The sequence below is a fragment of the Bombus huntii genome, chromosome 5, assembly GCF_024542735.1.
Source record: "Bombus huntii isolate Logan2020A chromosome 5, iyBomHunt1.1, whole genome shotgun sequence".
In the NCBI taxonomy this organism is placed as follows: Eukaryota; Metazoa; Arthropoda; class Insecta; order Hymenoptera; family Apidae; genus Bombus; species Bombus huntii.
Genome location: NC_066242.1, coordinates 12,348,911 through 12,372,132, shown reverse-complemented (window position 1 = coordinate 12,372,132; position 23,222 = coordinate 12,348,911). Strand labels below are relative to the sequence as shown.

The 23,222-nt window shown below is 35.5% G+C and overlaps 2 protein-coding genes across 36 annotated transcripts in view; both read left to right on the top strand.

Annotated features, from left to right (window-relative positions):
* The first annotated feature begins 4,215 nt into the window (after window positions 1-4,215).
* On the top strand, window positions 4,216-6,878 carry LOC126865881 (glycosylated lysosomal membrane protein-like). Its single transcript, XM_050618808.1, has 6 exons — window positions 4,216-4,406; window positions 4,978-5,235; window positions 5,320-5,523; window positions 5,598-5,828; window positions 5,914-6,206; window positions 6,289-6,878. Exons 1-6 carry the CDS (start codon window positions 4,335-4,337, stop codon window positions 6,458-6,460), a joined length of 1,230 nt encoding a protein of 409 aa, XP_050474765.1. The 5' UTR covers window positions 4,216-4,334; the 3' UTR covers window positions 6,461-6,878.
* Window positions 6,879-7,507: 629 nt separating this feature from the next.
* The window catches only part of LOC126865872 (sodium channel protein para), a 69,737-nt gene continuing 54,022 nt past the window's right edge, over window positions 7,508-23,222 (top strand). For 21 of the 35 annotated variants that reach the window (XM_050618790.1, XM_050618781.1, XM_050618794.1 and 18 more), the window contains exons 1-3: window positions 7,526-8,933; window positions 18,591-18,668; window positions 19,954-20,524. The gene's annotated coding sequence lies outside the window, so the exon portion shown is untranslated. Of the gene's footprint in view, window positions 8,934-18,590; window positions 18,669-19,953; window positions 20,525-23,222 lie in introns of all 35 variants that reach the window. The other 14 variants (XM_050618788.1, XM_050618791.1, XM_050618782.1 and 11 more) reach the window with 3 other exon arrangements.

Genomic DNA, 23,222 nt, shown 5'->3' with positions numbered 1-23,222 from the left:
GATGGATTAAAGAATTTGAATAATAATATTTCTTTTAATTTTATCACCTAATACCATAAGACCTAACGTCATTAGCAATGAATGTGTTAAGGCATGAATCTGATAAAAATTATTATCTGATAAAAATTTGCGAATTAATTATTCGATTAGTATTTTGAAGTACCGCGGATAAGGATTATCATCGGTGTTTGTATTTCTAGACTACAAAATAAATCATCAAATTTTTATGAAATAATATAAAGAAAAAAAAATAGGGAAGATAATAAGATAAATCTGTTTAAGATTTGAAGTATTATTTTGTATTGTATGAAGGTATCGCTTGAACATATTACATTATAACTATAAAAGTAGCTCAGAATTACTAAATTATTTATGTTATAGAACAAATATTTGGCCATTCTACTCTCTTAGTTTAATTTCATATAAATCCTCAAGTCTATAAGAATTCTATCAACTGCATGGAAATGGTTGGTACGCTTAAATCAACGTGGGAATAATCGCGAGTGTAAAGAACATATGTTACTAAACAGTGCGTTCCACAATTAATTGTCTGTGATTCCTGCAGCAAAGGATGTAGGATCGAGCAAACTGGATGCGACCAGTAACCATAGATGGCAGTTCGATGACTTAGAAAAGTCTGGTCGTCGCGTCGTGGAATTACGATGCGTTTTGTTCGAGCGATTCAACGTTTCAAGCGCGACGGTAGTACACTTTTTTTCGCTTATATCGTCGCGACATCGTCTGGCTTTATCTGGGATTCGCCTCGCTCCGTTGTCTGTTTCATCACCTGTCACCCCCTCGAATATCGCATAAATAACCTAACCGATGCGTACACAAGTGAATTTTAATGCATTGACTTAGAATTGTTAGGCTTCTATCGCAAACTTGCATCTCGAACGTGATATCTTATGCATTAGCAAGGCTATCACGAAGAATGTTTTAAAAAAGAAACATTCTACAGCTACTATTTTGCAAAGTGTTAAATCTTTCTTGGAAAAAAGATTTTTATCGTATCATCTGTAGATTTTTGTCTTAATAAATACAGTTTAATAATTCATTAGGAAGTACATTGACTAGATTTATTTTTATAACGTATGATAAAAACTTGAGGAGTATAAGATGTAGATTTATTTAAAGTGTTGGAACTTGTAATTACAAATGTTAAATCGTTCCGCATTATAAAAGCATCCAATTTAAGTTACGTTTAATGAAAGCAGTTACTTTATGTTCTATTCGATAGCTCGAGAAATTTTGAATTCTTTATCTCAATTCAAATAAATCTAGAGCGGTAGTAATTAAATGTAAAGTTATTCCATTTATCATTTTATTCGTTCAAATGAAAGAAAGAAGATATTCTTCGATCATATCTAACGTGTTTCACTATCAAAATGTACTTATCACTTATGATAGGTTGAATTAGTTAAATCATTAAAAATGATTACTAAAGTAAACCATAACCTCATGTGATATGAAGCAATACTAATTATTTTAGAATAAAATATATTATTCTATCAAAACAGTTTAGCAGATAAGAATTATGTTTATACAGTCTTATTATTTCAGACTACAGGTTATTAATACGTATTTCGTCAGACCATCTGTTGCCTTTGAAACACTTCTTAGCATTCTTAGTATAGAATATAGAGTATCAACTTTGGGATTGGTAGATTTTTATTTTGATAAAAATGGCCTTATTATGAAATGTACAGAATCTTTCGTGAGCCTTTGAAACGCCTCTTAAGCTTCTTAATGTAAAGGACATCAACTTTGTGGTAAATTTTAGTAGATTTTTATTTGAATAAGACTTTCATGACTATATACTCCACAAAGTATTGAATCGATTCGAAGAATATAAAAATTTATTCAATCTGTCTGAATTGTAGAAAGACACTTGATACGAACTTTTCTGTTAAGAAAATCATTGTCCTCGGTTTTCGAGCTAGCCGGCTCGGCAAACACGACGTTGGCAGCGTCATCAAGCTCCTCGTCGACCGGCCGATTGAACGCGGTTCGCGATCGTGCCGATTCCTCTGATTGGCCGAGCGAGCCGGCGTTACTCACGGCGCAAGAAGACTCTTTGTCTGTTTTTCGTCCGCTCGACTAGCCGGCAACCGGCGGAGCGCAAGTTATACGTGCAGTCGGAGGTCCTTCAGCCGTCGCGCCGGCTGCAATTATTACGCTCGCCTTCGAATTCGATCTCGACCCAAGTTCGTATATAGTATATACGTCGCGATTCTTCCACCGTCTTCGCTATCGAGATACGCGTCGGCCACGAAACAGAGCCACGAAGCGTGCCGGCGAACTGACCGGGTGATGTGCATTTAAAAAGTTTCGTCAGTCTGATACGAATACCGAGGATATCGGAGAAACGTCAACGAATTGGTTTAATTGATCGAAGGTAAGCCTTTTTCTCATGGAGATCATGTTAACTATTGTAATTCGAGATTATCTGTTGATAAGTCTTTTTTATTTCAATTGGAGCTATTTATCGACACATACATTGCAACGTTGATAGAAAGATATTTTATTAATAACTAACGTCTTTACTATAAATTTCGACAGTTTAGTATCTATATCTTTTTAGTCTAATCAGTTTTTATGATCGATTACAAGGATATAAGTAAAAAAACGGAACTTTGTTCTTTGATTTGAAATTTTGACGTTTTCATAGTGCTGTACGTGTATCTAATAATTAGACACAATCTATGCTTTTCGTATTTTATGGCTTAATGAATGCACAGTACATTTATAGACCTTCTTTGTGCGAAATGATCGGGTAATCGAAGTAAGAATAGTATCGACGAATGGAATTTAAGGATCGATGTTTTTGAGATTTTACACAATCTTCTCCTTTCTCGCGTTTTTGTAAAGGAAAGTATATGGAGGAGATAAAACTAGTTTTCGGACGAGCTACCCGGTACATAGAATGGTTGTATTCTACCGCGGATCCCGACTTCCTCTGACGACCTTCAGCCTTGGTATCGTTAAATCATTGAAGAGCATTGGCCGCGATTGCTTCAAATTGTATGAATAAATTTGTTAGAAAAATTACATTTTACGAAACAGGTCAAAGACGTATTAAAAAGATATATTATATTGACATTGCAAAAAGCTACTTATGTTTAATAGCGTTCGTCATAAAATTTTAATTTTTAATTTTTAAAAATGTCATGCAGAAGAAAACGAGTGAGAACCTAAAGAAACCAAGTTCCTTGAAACGCTAGACGTATGTTCTTACGAACATTCATACGAATGCACGTATATGTGCTTCAGGCGCGGACACTGCTTCGGTCAAGGTCGTAGTCTGCAAGTTAATGCTCTTTTTACACGTTCTCTTTCCTCGGTTGTACACGGTGTCTCGAAAAGGATGCAATTTCTGTCTCTATGTGCGAAATATTATAAGACAACTATTTGTAACTAAATATCATATGATTAAAATGATAAAATACTTTCTAATATTTATGTAATCGTATCGTCAATATTTTTTATCCGATATAGATTTGATTCTGGAGTATATATCATTGATATGATAATTAATATCTTTCGATATCGATGTTTGCCTTGTCGAAGAGAGAATTTAATTTTAATATTAAATTTTTTGAACGTGATACTGTGTCGAGGATTGGTAACTCCACCACCGTTGGCGGAATCTAATAGCCAATGGGGTACGAGTTTCCTTCCCTCGGCGCGAATTGCAGCCATATAAAAATCATTTAAATTTTAGCACAGTTTAATGTTTCACCAGAAATGCATTAATACGGTCATGTAAGTATTCGAGTAAGTATATTAATTCATAGCAAATTATTTACTAAATAAAATAAGAAACTATATTAAATTTAATTTGAAACAAAATATATATGTATATCTTAATAAAATATTAATGTATAGTTTACAAATCTTATCTGAGATTCTTTATTTTAATTAATATCAATGTGTACTAGTTTATTCGATATTATTGTTGCCTCACACAACTATCAATGTGTTTCCTTTGTTTGCTAGACGTTAGATCGTAGCGTCATCTGTGCATAAGTAATAAAATTTGATATTCAATAAATATTGGCAAAAATATATAACCATTTACAAACGAAAATTGAATAAAATTTATTTGTACATATACGATACATATTGCTATTTTAAGTAAACTTATATGTCGTGAAAAATTCGTTATACGTTCTCACAAATGCAATCAGACGTGGCGCTGCAAGCAGTGTACGTTTAGATCCATTTTGATTCCAGCGACCAAGCTTGAGTAGCAAACAGACAGTAGCGTCGTTACAAGTTGCAGTAGGATTGCCAGTAAATGTTCTGATTTGGTGTTATACACGCCTAACAGTATGAATAATGTTTTTGTGTTCCTGTTTTTATTCATTACATTAGTAGATACTGGATATTGTACGCAAAGGACTGTAAGTAACATGATATATTCTTGTTATTAGTTTATTAATAAGAGGAATTCGATTCGATTAATTTGGATCAGCATCTTTTACGAATGTAAAACAAAGGTCGCGCGTAATGTGATTCATCGTCTGATTGTTTTATCTTGTGGGTAGAGTCGATTTAGAAATTATTGTCATGTCTCAGTTCATTGAATGACAATTCGGTGGTAATTGGAAGCAGTACCTTACTTAATGAGGAACACGAGTTCCCATAACCCATTTATTAATTAACGTGAGAACCCTAATAATCAAGCGATTAATAATGATATAATGTATGGAAATTTAGTAATAAATTTGCTTAAATGATAACAATAACAACAACAATAACATTCAATATATTATACTAAACAAATAGATGTTTGTATTTTTTCATAAAAATAAAATAAAATTAAAAATTCTACTAATGCTTCATTTAATCATATTGTAGTTAATGTAAAATATGATATATAGAATTTATAATTATATTAATGCATTACTTAATTATTGAGTTGCAAACAATATATTTACATTTTTTTATATAAAAGAATTTGCCTGGCACTAGTTACGATCATGGCTGAATCATGACTGTGGCGCGATATGTAAAGACAGAAATTTGACAACAGTTTATCTAAGAGCTGATGGCCCCAATGACACTTTGCACTATCTGTGGGATTTTGATGGTAATCCATCTGTACTGTTAGCACTTACTTCGCGTTCAGCTACTATAAACATAAGTTGGAAGGACTTTCTTCTTAAGAGAAAAAACTCTGTAACATTTACAGAAGAACCTATTTATACTTTTGGAGTAGTTTTTAATAAGGTCAGTATATATGATATCGTAATACATATTGTTTTGTTACTATATTAAACCTTAATAAATTAAGAAAATTAACAATGTTTTTAGATTATAGAATTCAATGACGCAAATGACACAGCATTAATAAATATTGCTAATCTTGTAAATACCAATAGTTTACATCCCATGTTTTTCCAATGGGACCGTAAGACTCTAATACAAAATAATGAATTTGTTACATTAAATATGGAAGGTAATTCCTATAACGACAGTATTATGAATATCAGCAGAATGGGAAGCATAAAAGTATCGGTAGGTTATTTTATTATATTAAAAATATACATAAAATTTATAGTTTATTGATGTGATCTTTATTTATTTTTCAGCTGATGGGATTTTGTTCTCTTGATCACTCAGAATTTATGCCTCACATGTTACATACTGAGAATTCCACACAAGTTGATATCATTCTTGATCATTTACAAACTAATAAAAGTTTCACTAACAGCAGATTTGCTATCGAGCTGTTGGTAGTAGGTGAAGGAAATCCTGAAGTTCCTATGTTTATTAATCCAAAGAAAAGTTTGGACGATGAACATACACCTGGTATATTTGATGTAATGTATCATGATTTGTTTTCTTTACTAAAATAGATTAATTACGAATTTAATATTGTAATAATGTTAATATTATATGTTTTAGGTTGTTGAAGTCAGAACACCACCTTACAAAAGTATGGATAATTATGAGACAGAGGGAGCTTATTTACAATGGAGACCAGTTTCTTACACAACTATGTCTAGAGATATAACAGATTCTACAGAAACAATGCAATACCCACCACTAAAAGTATCTAATCACACGAGTACTATCATAGATTCTATGTTATACTGTTACTATGGAGATAAGGTTGACAATTTGCTCACTCAACGAATCATTGTGTCATTGGGGAGTAAAGGAGATGGTTTCTACAAAAGAACGTACTATTCTACATGGTAATTTTATTTCAATAAATATTCTTGCCTTTATCTTAATAAGATTTTGAAAATGAATACGTGACATTAATATCCTTTCCAGGACATTCTTGATTGGGTATGGTACACCACCTGAGGAACAATTTTCTTATTTAGTAATCCTGATCATATCAACTGGTTTTGGCCTTCCGATAATTACTTTGTTAGCAATAAGCTTATATTTTTGTATTTGCAAACTGCCGAAACAAAGTGGCCAGGCATATTTGAATCAGTGAAAATGTGTATGTGAATTGTACAAAATTTTTAACCGCGTGATATTTGATAGAAATCCGTGCACGTTTAGTTGCATTATGGACAAACCATCGTTAAACATGACAGAAAGAATTTTCCTATATTTATACATAGCACATATATTTTTTACACACATTTTCAAATTGATATAAATCAATTTGAGGTATATATTAATGCAATGCATATAGATTATTCTGTACAAATTTATACATAGGTCATTAATAAACTAGAAAAAAACAATTTATAAGGATTACTTTTTAAACCAGAAACTTGTATACACTCCATATATGATACTTTACAACACTTCAAAACATTTAAATGGAAATTTTATTAGAAAGACATCTAAAATGTAAAATACGGATAAAACATAAATAAAAAGGATTATAAATCAATACCAAACAATACATTTTTCGAAAATACTTTTGTGGAAACGTGAAAAACTGCACGATATCATAATGGCGACGCGTGTCGAGGTGACAGTAAGATTGCAGCACGATCGGTGGTCAATAGGTAGTTCCTTAAGGAAAGACTTGCAGCTTACGGTACGGGTGAGCTTGTAGAGACGATTGGTTACTGTGAAAGGCGGCAAGCGAATGTTTTTAGGCGAAGGTAGTAAGGGTGGTGCGGTGTGGTACCGTGTTTTTCGCTATCACAGGGGTGGCGGGTGAGGTGCTGTCAGTGGAAGGGTAAATTTTCATTGATCCATTCGTGGTACGGAAGCAAGGGGCGTACGAATTTACGAATCCTAACCGTGATATTGACTTCGTACCATTTTTTGTTTCGAATCGAAGTTACGATCGAAAGAAAATTTCCCTCCGCCGAGCTGTCGTTTCCATCATGGACCGCGCTCGCGCGAGAACGTCATGGTGGAGGAACGAGCGGAACGCCGAGGAACGGGCTCGATCAAAGGTTCATAGAGAAGAAGCGTATACCGCAATTGTCATTGGGTGAGTACGGATTTGTAGTTGCGACAGTCTCTCGCGCAGGTTCGTTGAGCGTGGTGGGTGGTCAGATAGGGTGGGGGGGTTGGTTCATGTAGAGGCGTTGCGAATGGTGCGGATATATAGTGGGGCGCTTCGAAACTAGTTCTCGTGGAGTCCGCTGCGCGAGATTGGCGCGTGGCGGTGCAATAACGTCCGCGTCGGGTTTGTCTAATCGTGACACAGTCCTCGAGAGAAGCTTTTCATCTAGTAAAAAGTGTGCACCAGACAGGGAGTGTTCTAAGAGACTCAGACTCAGTGTTAACGGGGGACTGGTGAACGGTAGTGAATTCCCGTGGTCAGGTTAGCTGGATAAAAGTAAAGGGGGTGAAGGTAGGAACGCGGACGAAGAAGAGACGTCGACAAGCGGGGGAGAGTGCTAGTGGCAACTAAGTGAGCGAGATAGGTTCAACAGAAAGGAAAAGGGTGTGAGCGGGAAAGAGACAGACAGTCAGTCGAAGGGGAAGGGGGGATTTACAGGGGGTGAAGAAAGAGTGAGAAAGTGTTAGGTTGGTATATAGCGGTAAAGGGAAACAGAGGAACTGAGACGCGCGCGCGCGTCTATGTGCCAGAAGGAACTGACAGACAAAGGAAGTGGAAAGGACCCGGTCGGTCCTTCGGTCAGGAAAGTTAAGGGTACGAAGGACGGTAGGAAGGCAGGAAAGACGGAAGGATCGTAGTCAGACGAAGCTGCGTTACGGGGTGACAGAATTACGAGTGATAGAACGCGTCGGGTCTGTCCCCCAGGAAGGGACCGTCGCGCGCAACGCGATCAATTTTCGTTGCGACGCGGGCGGCGAGACTGGAGGAAAGGAAGAAATGACGACTGCAGCAAGATACCGATAACCGGCCAGATAATGTTGTCGCAGAGCAAGTTTTACGCTCTCTTTATCCACTACACGTTTGTGTAGCGCGACACGGGGCGGGTCCTTGCCGCTGCGGTGAAGAACAGAGGTGCCGGAAGAGGAGGTGGAGGCGCGAGGAGAACAAAGGATACGAAGAAGAGGAAGAAGAAGAAGAAGCGGAAGAACGAAGAAAAGCAGTAAGAGAATCGAAGATATAAGATAAGGGAACGGAGATATTCGTTTGGAATTTTCCGAGGAAAGCCACGAAGCCTCGTCGTGATTCGTACGTCATTTATAATTATCGCGGAGGAAGAAACAGAAACGAGGAAAGAAACGAGCGAGAAACGAAAGAGAAAACGAAGAGAGCAAGAGAAAGGAAAGAGACACACACTACACACACGCACGCATACAGAAAAGACAGAAAAGTTTGTCGTCGTACGGTGTGTTCAGTTTACAGTGTCGTTGCTTGGTAGTGTGCTACCCTTGCCGAAGCTGAACAAGTAAGGCCCGCGGAGGTATCTCAGAACCCGCCCCTCCTCGACGTCGCAGTGCCTCTTCTCCATATCGCTACGTCGTGCTTCTTTTCGTTCAAGCCGCGACTATCCCTACGCTACCGGAGAAACTCCTCGACCGTAAGTGAAAAAAGATTCGAACAGTTTTATTATATCTCCTCTGTGCATCTGAATCGATCTGAACTTTCCTTTTATTCGATAATAATTGAAGTTATCAGGACGGTTCACGTGAGTGGACGAGTTGGCTAGGGTAAACAGCGTGTAAGATATTTCGTTGATTTTACTACTTGGTGACCGCGTGCGCTTCCTCTGAGGAGGCGCTAATGGCGCTACCTTGTAGCCCAACCACATAACGAATAATCGTTGTCGCAACATCATTTCTATACATCTGTCTGTTACTTTTTTCTATGCTTTAATCGCCAATGAAATTTTTCATTTCACCGCCGTATACCATGACGATCCGTGCTGTGACGTAAAAAATATGTTCGTCTCTCTCGTTCTGTTCCTCTTACTTCCTCTCACTATATGTATATACAGACATATATGTATAATCAATTACCGTGACCACCGTACAGTTTCGATTAGGTTGGACACGATAGCACGAATCGAATTGTAAGGTGACATATACGTATACGGCAGCAGACATACATATACACACACAAAGCACGCACATACAAATGACATATATCTACGTATAGCGTGACGCGCGACTGCTGTTCCATTCCCGATATATCGATCGATAACTGCCTCGGTCAGGGATCAGTCAGGGGTTCACTCTCGCGATGACGATAAGCGCTTGCTCTTCTTCTTTGCTCTCTCTTCTCGAGATTAGTCGCACGTGAAATAGCTTCGGTTGCCTTTGTGTTCGTGGTCGACGAAGGTCGTATTTGCCGGCGCGCACACTACACATCGGTTATATCGTGTTCTTTCGCTCCCGTCTATGCTCGACTTGTGTTCTTGTGTGTCTCGTGATGACCTTCCTCCGCGCGAAAATTGCCGGTCAATACGACGTGCACGATCCGCTTAAAAGTCGTGCCATGGTATCGATCACCGCCTCGTGCACGACCACCAGGCTCATTGGGACTTTCCTTGATGTGAAGGAAACGCGTGAATCGTGCCTACTTCGGATGTCGATTCTTCGAGAATGATCTTCCGCGAGTCCTCAATCGGCGAACATTCAATCTTTCGGTAGAAATTCATTGTATTCCTATATTGCTTATGCACGTTGAAAATGTCACTGCTATATTTTTATGTTTGTTTCTGTCATTAAAGATAGGAATTTGAATTGAGTTAAGAAATACAGAGATATTTGGATACGATATATTACGATATATCAGTAAGAGGTTATTATTAATCGGAATTGAATTAGAGATGGTATAAAATCAGATGGGTTAAAAATTAGATTATTTTTATGTTCGTTGGTTCGTTGGTTGCTCGTGAAGTTCTGAATATGTATATATAAAATTAAATGCTACACGTGTGTCTCGTAGAATCATATATTCGCATCGTTTAAAATTTGATGAACTATTTAGCTTAATAAATAAAAGATCGATAGAGTATAGCCGTGTAATGTCAAAGGTCGTATCAAAGCTACATTGTCTGTAGCTCAAAGGAAGCGTATTTTCCCGTCCGTTCGTCGTGCGAGAAAAGCGTGACGTCAAAGTCGATTTCTTCGACTTAAACGTTCCCTTGCGGTCTGGAAACCCTCTGCCTTTTCTTTTATCATATTGATATTTCGATTCATTAATGCAATTCTCGTAAACGTGTTATTTGGCATTTGGCATGCAACAGTTTAGCAGTTCAATCAGGTGCTTATTATTATAAATGTATAATAAGAGTCACTGTGAAAGTCGAAGAAAGAATTGCCATTTAAAAATTTGTAATCTTGAGAATTCTTGCTACTTGAAAATGACAATTATAGACTATATAGCTTTCGAGAAACATGGTCTTTCAGTTCGTAATTTTCTAGGACCGTGATTTCGGGCTATACAATCTTCCAGAATTGTGATTTCGAGGCTTTCAATATTCTGAAATTACTATTCTGAGATTAGTCTCTATTCGAGAGTCGTAATTCTGATACTAATGATTCTCAGCGATTCTAATTAAAATTTGTGCAGCTTTGGAATATATATATATAAGACAGTCATTATTCTTAAGAACTTAAATATCAAAGTTTATAGTTTTTGCTAAAAGTAAAGTTTGAATTTCAAAGTTTATAACCGTAACTAAATTTTACAAATTTTAAATATGTCCTAAATATTATCCATTATTATAAATATGTCCTAAAAAAATCCGAAATACGAATCTAAAAATTTATCCTCCACGAGAATCCTAATTACTAAGTTCTACATAATCCTAATAATGCCACTGCTAATCACAGTTATTAAATTACCAGTAATTACCAGTAATGCTCTATATCTCTAGCCATACTAATTACTGAATTTGTAATCGAATTATCAATCTGAAAATCTTCGTTTCTTAAAAATCTCAGTCAATCCAGTCGAGTTCGTTATCCTTATATCAGCGATTAGAGAATTTCTCAATTTTCCGCCAGGAGCGATGATGATTCTGCAGGAGGCCTGTAAGTAGGATATAACTGGAGGCCTCGCATAGAAATGCTTTGATGGAACGTACAAAGCGATTTTTGTCGTAGTCACGTAGTCACGTTCATGGTAGAGGTAGTATCTAGAATAGGGAGTTTAGAGGTAACCTCTTTCGACGGTGATCCGTATCTCTCTGATCCTGAATGCGCCATGATAAGCAACGGCGCTACAAAAGCGCGCGCATGCGCAATACGAACGACGAGGGTAAAAGAAGGAGGAAGATTTTGCAGGGCAAGCGTTGAGCAAACGCAACAGGTGCGATATGCTCCGCATGACGTTTTAAGTAGAACTGCATCCGAAACGAGTATGCGTGGACTTTTCTGAAGCTTATAATATGCATATTAAAGCATTTCTGGGATTTCTGGCCCTTGTGTATCCATGCTCCTATGTAATTATTCGTAGAATTGGTATCAGACTGAGCGGAGTTGATCTTTTATAATCTGGTACATTTGGAACTAGTCCAATGTCGAATAAGATTAATAAACGTGAATAATTGTTGAGAGACTAATTTTAGAATTTTTACTTATTTTCAATACTTTTTTGGTAACTTCTTTAACATTTTAATATTTTCAGTAACTTTTTAATATATTTAATTCACATTTTGTTACTTTTTAGTAAATTTAATTATTTTCAAGTTAGGGTTTCAGTACGAATATTGATTAGTGGCCAAATAGGAATTAGAGAATGTTGATAATTAGATCGTTCTTTATAAAATAGCTTTCGAATCGTGTAAGATATTAAAATATCAGTCATGTTCTCGATGCCTAAGTTTAACTTAATGGGATTATTGAACTTGTCATTTCGATCGAGTATAATATCGAATGTAATATAATTATAACTTGGAAAAATGACATATCACAATTTACTGTGATTCAATCGAAGATCTAAATGTTCTATCATATTCCTTCAGTTCTATAATAAGAAAAACGATAACTTGGTTCGCTTTTTCGGTCGATCTAATATTAGCCCATAGACAAAGGGGGCGAATTGTCCAGGAAGGGCTAACATACTTCCTCTAGGGGAGGAAGATATCGAAGTATATAGAGAAAATGATGCAGGGTTCAAGGTTCTATCGATTGATGAAGAACACTTGATCGAGATCCCATCTCGTCGTAGACTAGTGTTCCGAGGTGTAATGGCAAGTGAAAATCCGTAAGAGAAGTCAGGCGTTAGGCAGGCAGGCAGGCAAACGGGCAATCGATCGATTGTCCTCGCAAGAACGCATGGCCCTGTTCTGCACTATACTTTAGCTTCAGATATACTTTGTCTTTTGTGGGTCGTGTCAGTGCAGCTGATGCCGTGAGAGCAACAATTTGTATTATGTACTTAATATTTTTGTTAGTATCGTGACATACTTTTGAAATAGTACACACGTAGTAGTATACACGTCATTGAAATATGACAATATTATTTCTGGAAATATAAGTTTAGATATTATATTATATTTTTAGCTATACATATATTCTACTATGATTTCTTTAGTTGGATTTTTTATTCGATGAAATATTCTATTTAAATGAAAAAATAATTCATAATTAATGTGTAATATATAATTTAGTACTATGTTTTTAAAAAAGGCACAGTAACTTATGTAATTAATACTTTTATTACTTAAATTTCGTTTTCGTTTAAGTTATAATCAATTTTGTGGCAATTTTATATAACTGAATTTTTTATATTAATTATTGTAATTGATTTTGAGATACTTGAAGGTTTTGAAAATTTGTTTAAATGTCGGTCGAAAAGTTAGTTGTTGCGAACCTATGTATGCGTTAATGATGATCGATTCTGGCTTCTAATACGACTATTCTAGCGATAATAATCTTTTAGATGTCACGCTAAAACAGTAGGCGCACCCAATAGTTATCGCTATTTTGCCGTCCACCATTGGCGGCGCAAAGTAACTTTGTACTACTGCCACGCGAACTTTTATCATCTTCTACTTGCAACTTGTTCTTCGCAGCTTGTGAAGCAAAAACGCTTATGTGACTCTATTATACTATAATACAGTACTCTAGCTATAGTAGAAAGCTTAAGTAATTTCTTAACGTTGTTTACTATATTTTAAAATTATAAGGCAGATTAAAATCATATGGTTCATATCAAAATCATATGGTTAATTATTGCGAATGTTTTTCTTATCGGCAACATGATCTGTAATGCTAATTTTACTTCAAACATTACGTTTTAAATTTTACGATTTCAATTTTCTATTCTATTGAAGTTTCATTCAAAATTTTACGATACGAGTTCTTCAATCGTTTGTATTGTAAATTTAGGAATTACAATCTTTTGCTTTCGTAAGTCCAAAAATTACAGTATCATAATTTCAATTTTTCAGAACTTAATAATTATGTAGAATTGGTGAAATTTTTATGATGAGGAGTACAAAAATATTAGGTGATTATATCAATTGATAAATTCAAAATTGTGAATTGACATTTCAAATTTCTGTATAACTCGTGTACGACGTATGAGCAAATTATGTATTTATAGAATCTAAAATCTAGAATTTAGAATCTAGAATCTTCCAACTTATGTGCTACATATTTATTTAAATCCATTACAGAGAAAAGAACAGTTTTCAAATTTCCCATATATCGTTCCCGCACTGTACTATGCGCTTCTAACTGTATCCGAATCATACCCAATTCCAAGCATCAAATTCTTCTATTCCAAACTATATACCATTTCTTAATTACTACAAATTTACAATTAAAGACGTTTAAAATGTACAGTTTTTTCGCGATTTCAAGATATCACAGCATAATTATTCTCATTTCCCAGTTTACAATCACGTGTAAGCTCTCCAATCCTCTTTGTAGTCACGATGTATTATTTCTTCCAATTTCGCTCAATTCTTCCCAGTATCGTTTCCAGTTCATGCCAAACGACCTACATACATCGTCCACTTCCGACTCATCCGAGCGTCCGGTAGCCGGAGTTTCCGCCACGGATAGGAGGATGATATACCATATATGGAATTAGGTGTTGGAGAAAATTCCTAAAAATCATGTGTAATAAATACATATATGGATACAGATCATTCTTATTCAGCCTTCAGACTGTGTTTTTGCCATTTTCAATCCTTGGCATTGGCGGATGTGGGTTCGAGGAATAGCCTCCAAGGATGGTGGTGGTAACGACGGTGCGGCGACGGTAGCGTCAGCGCTCGTTGTCATGACAACGTTTTTCCGCAACGTACCCGGCCTGGTTCGTGACGTCACGCAACGTCGGTATCGGTGTCGGTGTCGGGTCGCTGCTGTGCCACATCACAACGTGGAGAAAACGGTTTCCCGTCGCCGTTCCTCTTCGATGGCGCCACTGTGCTCTCTGGTGCTCCATCAAGATGGCAGCCGTGCAATTACAGGGAATGCAGTGGTCGCCACCAATTGCACGATACCTATCGTTTCACGTGCGATGGAACAAGTTCCACAGAGAGATTATCTTTCTCTGTTCGACTTCCAACCACGACAAGAGTTTGTTTCGCCTATGGCGGTTTAAGAAAGAGGGATATGTGGAAGGAGTTTCAGGCGATCGACTTTTTAAACCACGGGTTAGGGATTTACACGGCCGAGGTTTGGCTCGATTCATGCCAGCATTCGAAGTAGATCATGCATTCGTTTCGGACCACTATATGCATCGGGACTAGCTTATTGATCCGTGATTCGAGCTTTCGAAAAGACCGTTTGGAACAGTTTCTCCCGACGACGTTTCTGTTACATTCGATTGTTCATACAATGGTTTTATATAGAGAGTAATCTAGATGGCTTACATTTTATAAAGAATAGAATTCGAGACTAGAATATTTAAATATTTGGGATATTTTATTTTAAACATCCACTAAAATACTCAATTTTAGATATTTATTATCATATTATATTATGGTATATCGATAGAATTTTTGTTAAATTTTAAATATTTATTCCTCGATGAATATACACGATGGCGTTAAAGTTTCCACATGTATAGGATAATGATTTTTCGAATATCTATAATTTTCAGCGAAAACTTGTAACGTTTTCTTATGTATAGGGGACTTTTTCTCTATCCTATAGCGTTTCGATCTACTCTATAAATATTTGTAATGTGGCAATTCTTATAAATTGTCATTTCTGAAGCGTCCTTGCAATTCCATACTCCGTACACATACACAGACTCACACAAAAAAACTGAGTGTTTAGACTCTTTAACGGGGAGCTCTTGTAACGTCGAATGCTTTTGTTGATTTCTCGATGAAGGCTGATTTACCGTAGACATACCTGACCCCGTTTCTCTCTAGCCTGCGTGTTGGCAGAGTGCCGTTTTTATTGTAGTCATATATCCGCAGGATAAAAGCTGCAATAAGCAATTAAATTGAGCTTCATCGCATTCCATGTCGCCGGATTATGTATCTTCTTTTCCATAATGTTTATTGCACTTTTCATGATATGTCCAGTATCGTAGCATGTAGGTACCTCGACTTCTTTACACACAAGTTATTTACTTCAAAATTTATTCAGGCCAAGGAAGATAATTATTGTGTATCTTTCTGAAAAAAATAATGAGTACGTATGTGAGCATTCGATGTTAAGAAATTTCGTATTCTTGGAAATATTTATTAATGTTGAGATCTATTCTATCTCTTGAATAAAAGAAAATCTAGATATATAGGCGTTTCCATTCAGAAGTCTCAGAGTGATTCCCGTTTATGGTAAAAATTTAATAAAAATTGGGAATTCGGATTGCGTGTATTTTTCATTAAAATTTTTAATAAATCAGTAGTTTGTATTTCCTTTCTCACATAAAATGTAAAGGCGAATGATATTCCTTTATATTTCCATAAATGTTTTTGTATATTTCAATTATTTTTTAATTTTCAAACAAATATAATAGATATTCCAAGGTTTTTTGAAGTTTCTGTGCTGACATTAAAAAATTAATTATTATCTGTCTCTTATTTTTCCAACTGGATTTAATTCTTTAGTATTAAACTGAAATGATGATAAAAACTTAACGAAACAACGGAAGTCTAAATAGCTTTTACAAATAATTTTATTAAAAGTATTGTAAGATTAAAAAATTTCTGTACGTAATTCATATATAAGATTGTTTGCAACAAATAATCAAATTGTGTTGAGGTTATACCTACTGCTCTTTTACATAGATATATTACAACGTGTCAAATTGAAACAAGGAACGAACGAGGATTAAACTATCCATCATCCGGATTAAACATTTGCATGATATCGAACGTTATATATGTGATAACTAGTCGAGCTTTTCTATAGATCGATGTTGCTAACCTTCTTTGAAACGCGTGACACCCTTTTATAATAACCAACTAACCTGCAATTCCTTACATTTGCATAAAATGAACATTTCTAATAAGTTTATATACTATCGACTACGATCGCTAGTAAAATATCTTAAATGCAATCGTATTAAAGTAACCATGAAGTTTCGACTCTCTTACTTGCGATGCTTTTACTATAGCAAGCTTCAAGAATATCTGAGAAAAATTCCGCCATACTTACCAACGTTGCTACTCTATTATTTCTTTCTTAAATCATATATATTCAAGATATTTTTCAATAAAAACAAAACTTCTTTTTATAGTATTAAAAAAATTTCATTTCACAAAGAAGGGTAAAATTCCTCTTGCCTACGGATAGTTAATATTACAATCTTGCGTAAAAGTAATTTCTACTGGAAAGAAAGAAACTCAAAGGGATTCAGACGTAACATTTCGTTTGTCTGCAGAGAATTAATTAACATTTTTTATAATTACAAACCAAAAATGCCCGTTAGAAAATCTCACGTTACTCCCTTAGAACTTCGCAATCGTCAGATTTAGCGGTCCGGAATTAAAACGAACAAAATTGCACGCTGGTGCAATTAGCATAATCGAATTAAGTTGCAATTCTCCTGTGTGGTACGTATCGTTAGTTGGTGGCCGTCCTTAAATTGCCTCGGGCATCTTCGTCCTTCCTCGGGCGGCTACTCGGCGCTGTCCGATCCTGCGTATACCCGTTCCACTGGCAATCAACCGTTCACTCTTACTTTTCCTGGTTTGCGTATGGGCGCGCGCGGGTTCGCCCGTTGGCGCCGCGACGACGACACCGATGCATAAGCGCGTGACCGAGTTCCGGCGGAATATGATCGACCGCACGAAACTCGGTCAAAGACCACCGACACCCTTCCTCGAGCCGCCTCTATATCGCATGCTCCGTGTACATTTTTGTTGTCGTGAATATGCGTGAACACGCCGCACTCTTTCACGAACGACAAAATTCTCGAGTGGCCGCTCGCTGCCAAAAGATATTCCGCCCGAAAACGTCGTGTATACGTATACGATCCTCGAGGCTGATTTAAGTTTTTTGTTTCTCATGTTCTTTCCTTTTTTTTATTATTATTTCTACCTTTATTTTTTTATGAGCTTTTTGTTTGTTGAATTATAGATTGATGGGATGTTAGACATGGGAAGTACTTTTTGCGGGATTCTCGTTATTTGGAGGGGTTCGGAGGAAAAGTGATACGAGTGATGAAATTTTCGATTCGAGGAAACCGTGTTAAATCTGTTGCAAATGTTTCGGTCTAATGGTAAAATATCTTTCTTCCTGATGTTTTGCGATATATGTATAAAATTATACTTTTGGTACATACACCTTTGGTATGTAGGATTTTGTCACGTTAAAGAACTAAAAACTCGGGATTTGATATATTATAATATCTTCTCTAACAATTAATATTAGATACCTTATGTAACTAAAAATATTATAAGATCGCGTATACCATCCAAAGTATGTATTACAAAATTCCGATACTATGATTAAAATTTTGTTTCCAATGTTAAAATAGCTATACCTTGTCTGTGAGAAATCTGTATGCTTGCAAATACTAAGATACCTTTCTGTATGTAATTATAAAGATTTGAAAATTCATAACTAAATTCTCTAGATAAATATGGATATTACAGTCCCTTGTATCTGTATATTATTACTTCTTTTTGGAAAATATACCACTTCTCAAGTTTTTCATTCATTGTAAAAATATATAAAAATTTTTATCATGTATCGTAACAGTTTGGGTATGCTGAATGTTATTTGCGAATTTCTATGGGTGTATTATGGGTGGTTATTAAAGAGGTGCATTGAATTTTGGTTTCTGACTCAGATTTTTGCTTCTGTTGTAGATAAGTATCGATCGACTCGAAGATCAGACTATGTTATTTCGAATAACGGATTGATCACACCCGTCGCTTCATTCACACGTGAGTATGACACGAATGGGTATATGAGGAATGTGGATGTGATCTTATATGTTTTCTATGTGCACTCTTTAAGAAAATATTTGATAAGTAATTTGGAGGTACATACTTGGAGATAAATATATAATCTTTCTTATCAATAATTCTAACAAATAATTCTTGTGCAACTATTTAAATGATACATGAGTCGATTCTTTTGAACGAAGTATTGTGTCTGTTCACTGATGGTACGAATCTACTTGCACTTAACAGTGAACAACAGTCCACAGTAGTTTACTCTCCTCATCAGACAACGCGAAATGTTAGTTGCAATATTAGAATAGCCTTTTCGCAAAAAAAAAAAAAAAATTATACATTAAATGACATAGAATTCTGAAAGTTTTTGACGTAATATTAAAATAGCTTTTTTCAGGATATTATTCACTATATAAACTTAGATTTAAACAAATGTGTATCATAAAATTCCTAGAGAAAATCTATAGGTACAATGTTAATACAACTGTTTCACTGTATTATTCAGTACAATATCTATATATACGTGTACCATATGTAGCAATCCTAAGAGAATTACAAATTTTTTCAGAAAATTTCAAAATTCTTAAGACTACATTAGAATACATTAAATATATTACTTTCTACGTGTATTTTTACAAACACGTACCATAAAATTTCATGAAAATTCTCCTCATAAAATCCCCAAAACTGTTGGTACAACACGGTCATAACATTATACACTGTATAATCTCACACTTCTACAAACATAATACCATAAAATTGTGTAGACTTTTGCTACATTAGAAAATTAAAAACCAAGAACCTTATATTACAATACTCTTTTTAACAATTAACATTGTACGTTCTATAAACCTAAAAACACCACGAAATTGCCTATGCTATTACAAACATATACAATGACTACAAAAAGTATTTGCACATATTCTTATCTTCCAATAATGCGATTCTTACCAAATTCTATTATTACATATTTTCATAATATGTAATCATGAGAGAGTACTGCTAAATGGTACGAAATTTAACATACTTGGACTTTATTGATTATTATATTGATACAATAAATACAATAATATGTAAATACTTTTCGTAGCTACTGAAAGATTTCTTATCATATATTCATACATATTAATTGTAAAAATACAAGAATTCCTTAGAAGATTCTAAAAAATTCAAACATCAAGAGAGCGTCCCGTCTTCCCCGAAGCAAGAAACAACAAAAGACCAAATCATTTTAGAAGTAACTGAAAAATACAGTGGTGTATTCGAATCGTAGGTCGGACATGAAAAATCTTGGTTCGCGTTGGACGGTCCCCGACATAGCACGCACTGCCGCAGCGCGTTCGTCATTTCTCGTCGCCATTTCGTCGGAACGAGATTCAGGTAGCAGCAGCAACAGCATCATCATCAACGATAGGAGCAGCAGCAGCAGCAGCAACAGCAGCAGCAGCAGCAGCAGCAGCAGTATTAGCGTTAAAGTCAGAAGAAGCATCGTTAGAAGTAGCGGTAGTGTGCGCAGTAAGGAAAATATTATCAGAGGCGTCACGGCGATCGAGAAGAATAAGAGGGAAACGAAGAGCATCGGTAGATCGGCAGTCGACGTGCTGCACGAGTCGCATTTATCCGTCCGATCGTACGTAACGGCGTCGTCAAATCGGTTCGACGGCACGACGCATTCCGAATCGACGCCCACGTACCGGCCTCTAGCCGGCAAGTCGCGCGGTTCCCAGCATCGGTCTCGTCCTCGTCAGCCGCAGCCGCAGCCACCACAGCAGCCACTCTATTACCCCCCCGCATCGTGGGACACGCGCACATTACACTTCAGGAACTGTTAGCACCGATCAAAAGTGAGTATCTTCTGGAATTGAAGCACGTTAGATTGGAAATGATATACAATCAGAGTTAAAAGCGAGTATATACCATACTAAAATGAGTAGAATATTAACTTGCCTGTATACGATACACTTATTTTGTACTGTTATATGTTCTTGTACTATTCGTTTGTATTAATACATACAGTGTATATGTTCTCATCGAGTTTCAATTTATGCAGAGTACGTGTAAGAGTTTTTGAATAAATTTGGCAACTTCAAGGTGTATACTCACTTTTTACAGAGTATTCACTGTTTCCGTGTTTCGATCGGTCGTAGTTTTAGTGGTACGTTGCTCTTTGTTCAGAAACCCGAACAATATTTGTAAAATAAACGATAGGCTATTAAGAGGCTCGTCACAGTCTCGTCAGTGTATGAAGTGGAATTGGTGCGCTGCTTGAGAGACTATCTCGTTCGTAATGTTTAAAGGAGCGTTCAGGGAATCAGTATTATTGTCAATATTTAAGGTTCTTAAATTATTATCGATACCCTCGACGATCAATGTCGTATGTTGTCGATACACCTTGTTGAGAATCTTAAATATTGTCAATGATATTGACTGTTTAAACGTTCTTTAGGTTGTTAATATACTTTTTTTTTACCATTAGTCTATGTTATACTGTTTGGAAATTTTCCAGTAATCTTCTAAATCTTTTCACCAGAATAAGCGATAGTTTATATTTATAAGTTTGAAGGCATCAATTTTCTGGTGCATATTTACTAAGAATTTCCTCTTCTATTTGATTGATATGTACTCTCTTCCTTTACAATTCTCAATCCTCATCTTTCCTTTATCGTATAAGTCGAGCTTCATTCGTTTGTTGCATTTGGGGGATATGGTTTATATGACTGGAATTCATATAAATTTATTTATTTTTTCTACTGATATAACAGGAGTTAACGTTCACATAATGAGATTCAATCGGCAGGAATTCCTTTAATAATAATTACAATAAATAAATACTCGTATACAGACTACTAGAAAAAAGGGCTCCGAATTTGAAAGGTAGTTAGTACTCTTCAAACGTCCTGATAAATATATATTAAATAACTATGTATAAACAAATTTTTGTTCAGATTGTGGATTATTATAAAATGAATTGTTTTACTATTTCTTTTTTTAATGATTATAAAAGATTTTCCAACCACGTAACATATTCGAATTAAAAAAAGAAAAAAATACAAGAGGCCAGTAAAATAGTCAAAACAGGATAAAAAGTTTGTGATAGTATAAAATAGTGGTAAAAAATTTCGAAAGATTTTGAAAACTGGTAAGGAACATATTAAGAGGAGCAATCGATGGTAGTTGGTAGTTGGTTCAAACTAGGTTGAATATTGAGGTATGGTACAGCTAGGATGAGAGATATTTCAGAATCTCAAGGTTGCCATCCCCATCACGTGCTAGAGGCGATTTTCTGCTCACGTTTTTGGAATTCTGTTGTGTATATTTTAGAGTTCTTATCTGCCATCTTTTGTTAGCGTTTTATTTAAAATCGTAGATAACTGTATTTAGAACTGTATTTTAGTGTCTCTAAAATTGAAAAGGTGGTGGAGGAACTGGATTAATGTCCTTGAGTTACCGAAATTTTTGGCCCTGACTATACAAATGTGGAGCGTTATAATATAAGAGAGAAATGGAAATGGGACAACGTGATAGCAGCCAAGAGTAATTACGCGTTAATGCTATATAATACTATAGTACACGATTGTATACGATTGAAAAAGAAATATAGATACATTTGGTTTCGTCAAATAATAATTTAAGAACTACGAATATCGTAATGTGGAGCAAAAAGTTTAAGAAGTAAATTTTCTTATGATATTAATGTTTCTCGTCTCTGTTTTAAAATATTTTTAACGTGTACATAGAATATATCCCTCTGAGTGAAATGAGTTTATTATTATATAAAACGAACACACATAGTTGAAATGCAGAATAATAAATTGTCTTTATCTTGTTATCTCCTATGATCTGATCGTTCCAACACGATTTTGAGGACACTGAATGAGCTTGAAAGTTGACTGTTCGATAAATCTCATGCATACTTAATGAGCTTTCTATTTCCGTTTACAGGCGTCCTCAGGAACTAGATATTAGTATGTCTATTTAAGGTATTATATTGTCCATTTAAAGCGAATCTGAGACGTCACGTGAATTGATGAAACTTTACATCGAATCACAGAAATTTATTAAAATTTGTTTAATTCTCTTAATAATTTTTACATTTATAAATTAGTCTAATTAAAATGCATTTTTTAAATAATATCAAAAAGCCTCAAATATAACGTATAAAGCATTATAAATTCTTGTTGTATCACTGAAACGAAGCATTCTTTAGTTGAATACGGATTTACAACCTTATATTTCCGATCTAATTCCTTATTCACAAAAGCATTCATCAGATTCAACTAGTGTTTTCGTGCTTCATTCTTGTGACTTAAACTCGGTCTTACATTGTTCATGGCTTTTCAATAATACAATGTTTAATAATTCAGTTCTACAACGGGGCTTTTCGTTTCAATGCGATAAAACTCGTGTTGGCGGTGCTCCAATTTTTAAGCGCACCAGACAAATCAGAATGTCGCGACAGATCCTCAGATCGAAAAAAGTTGGACTACTTCGTCGTGCACCGATGCCTACCATTGATAAATAATAGCTTTCCGTACAGTTGAC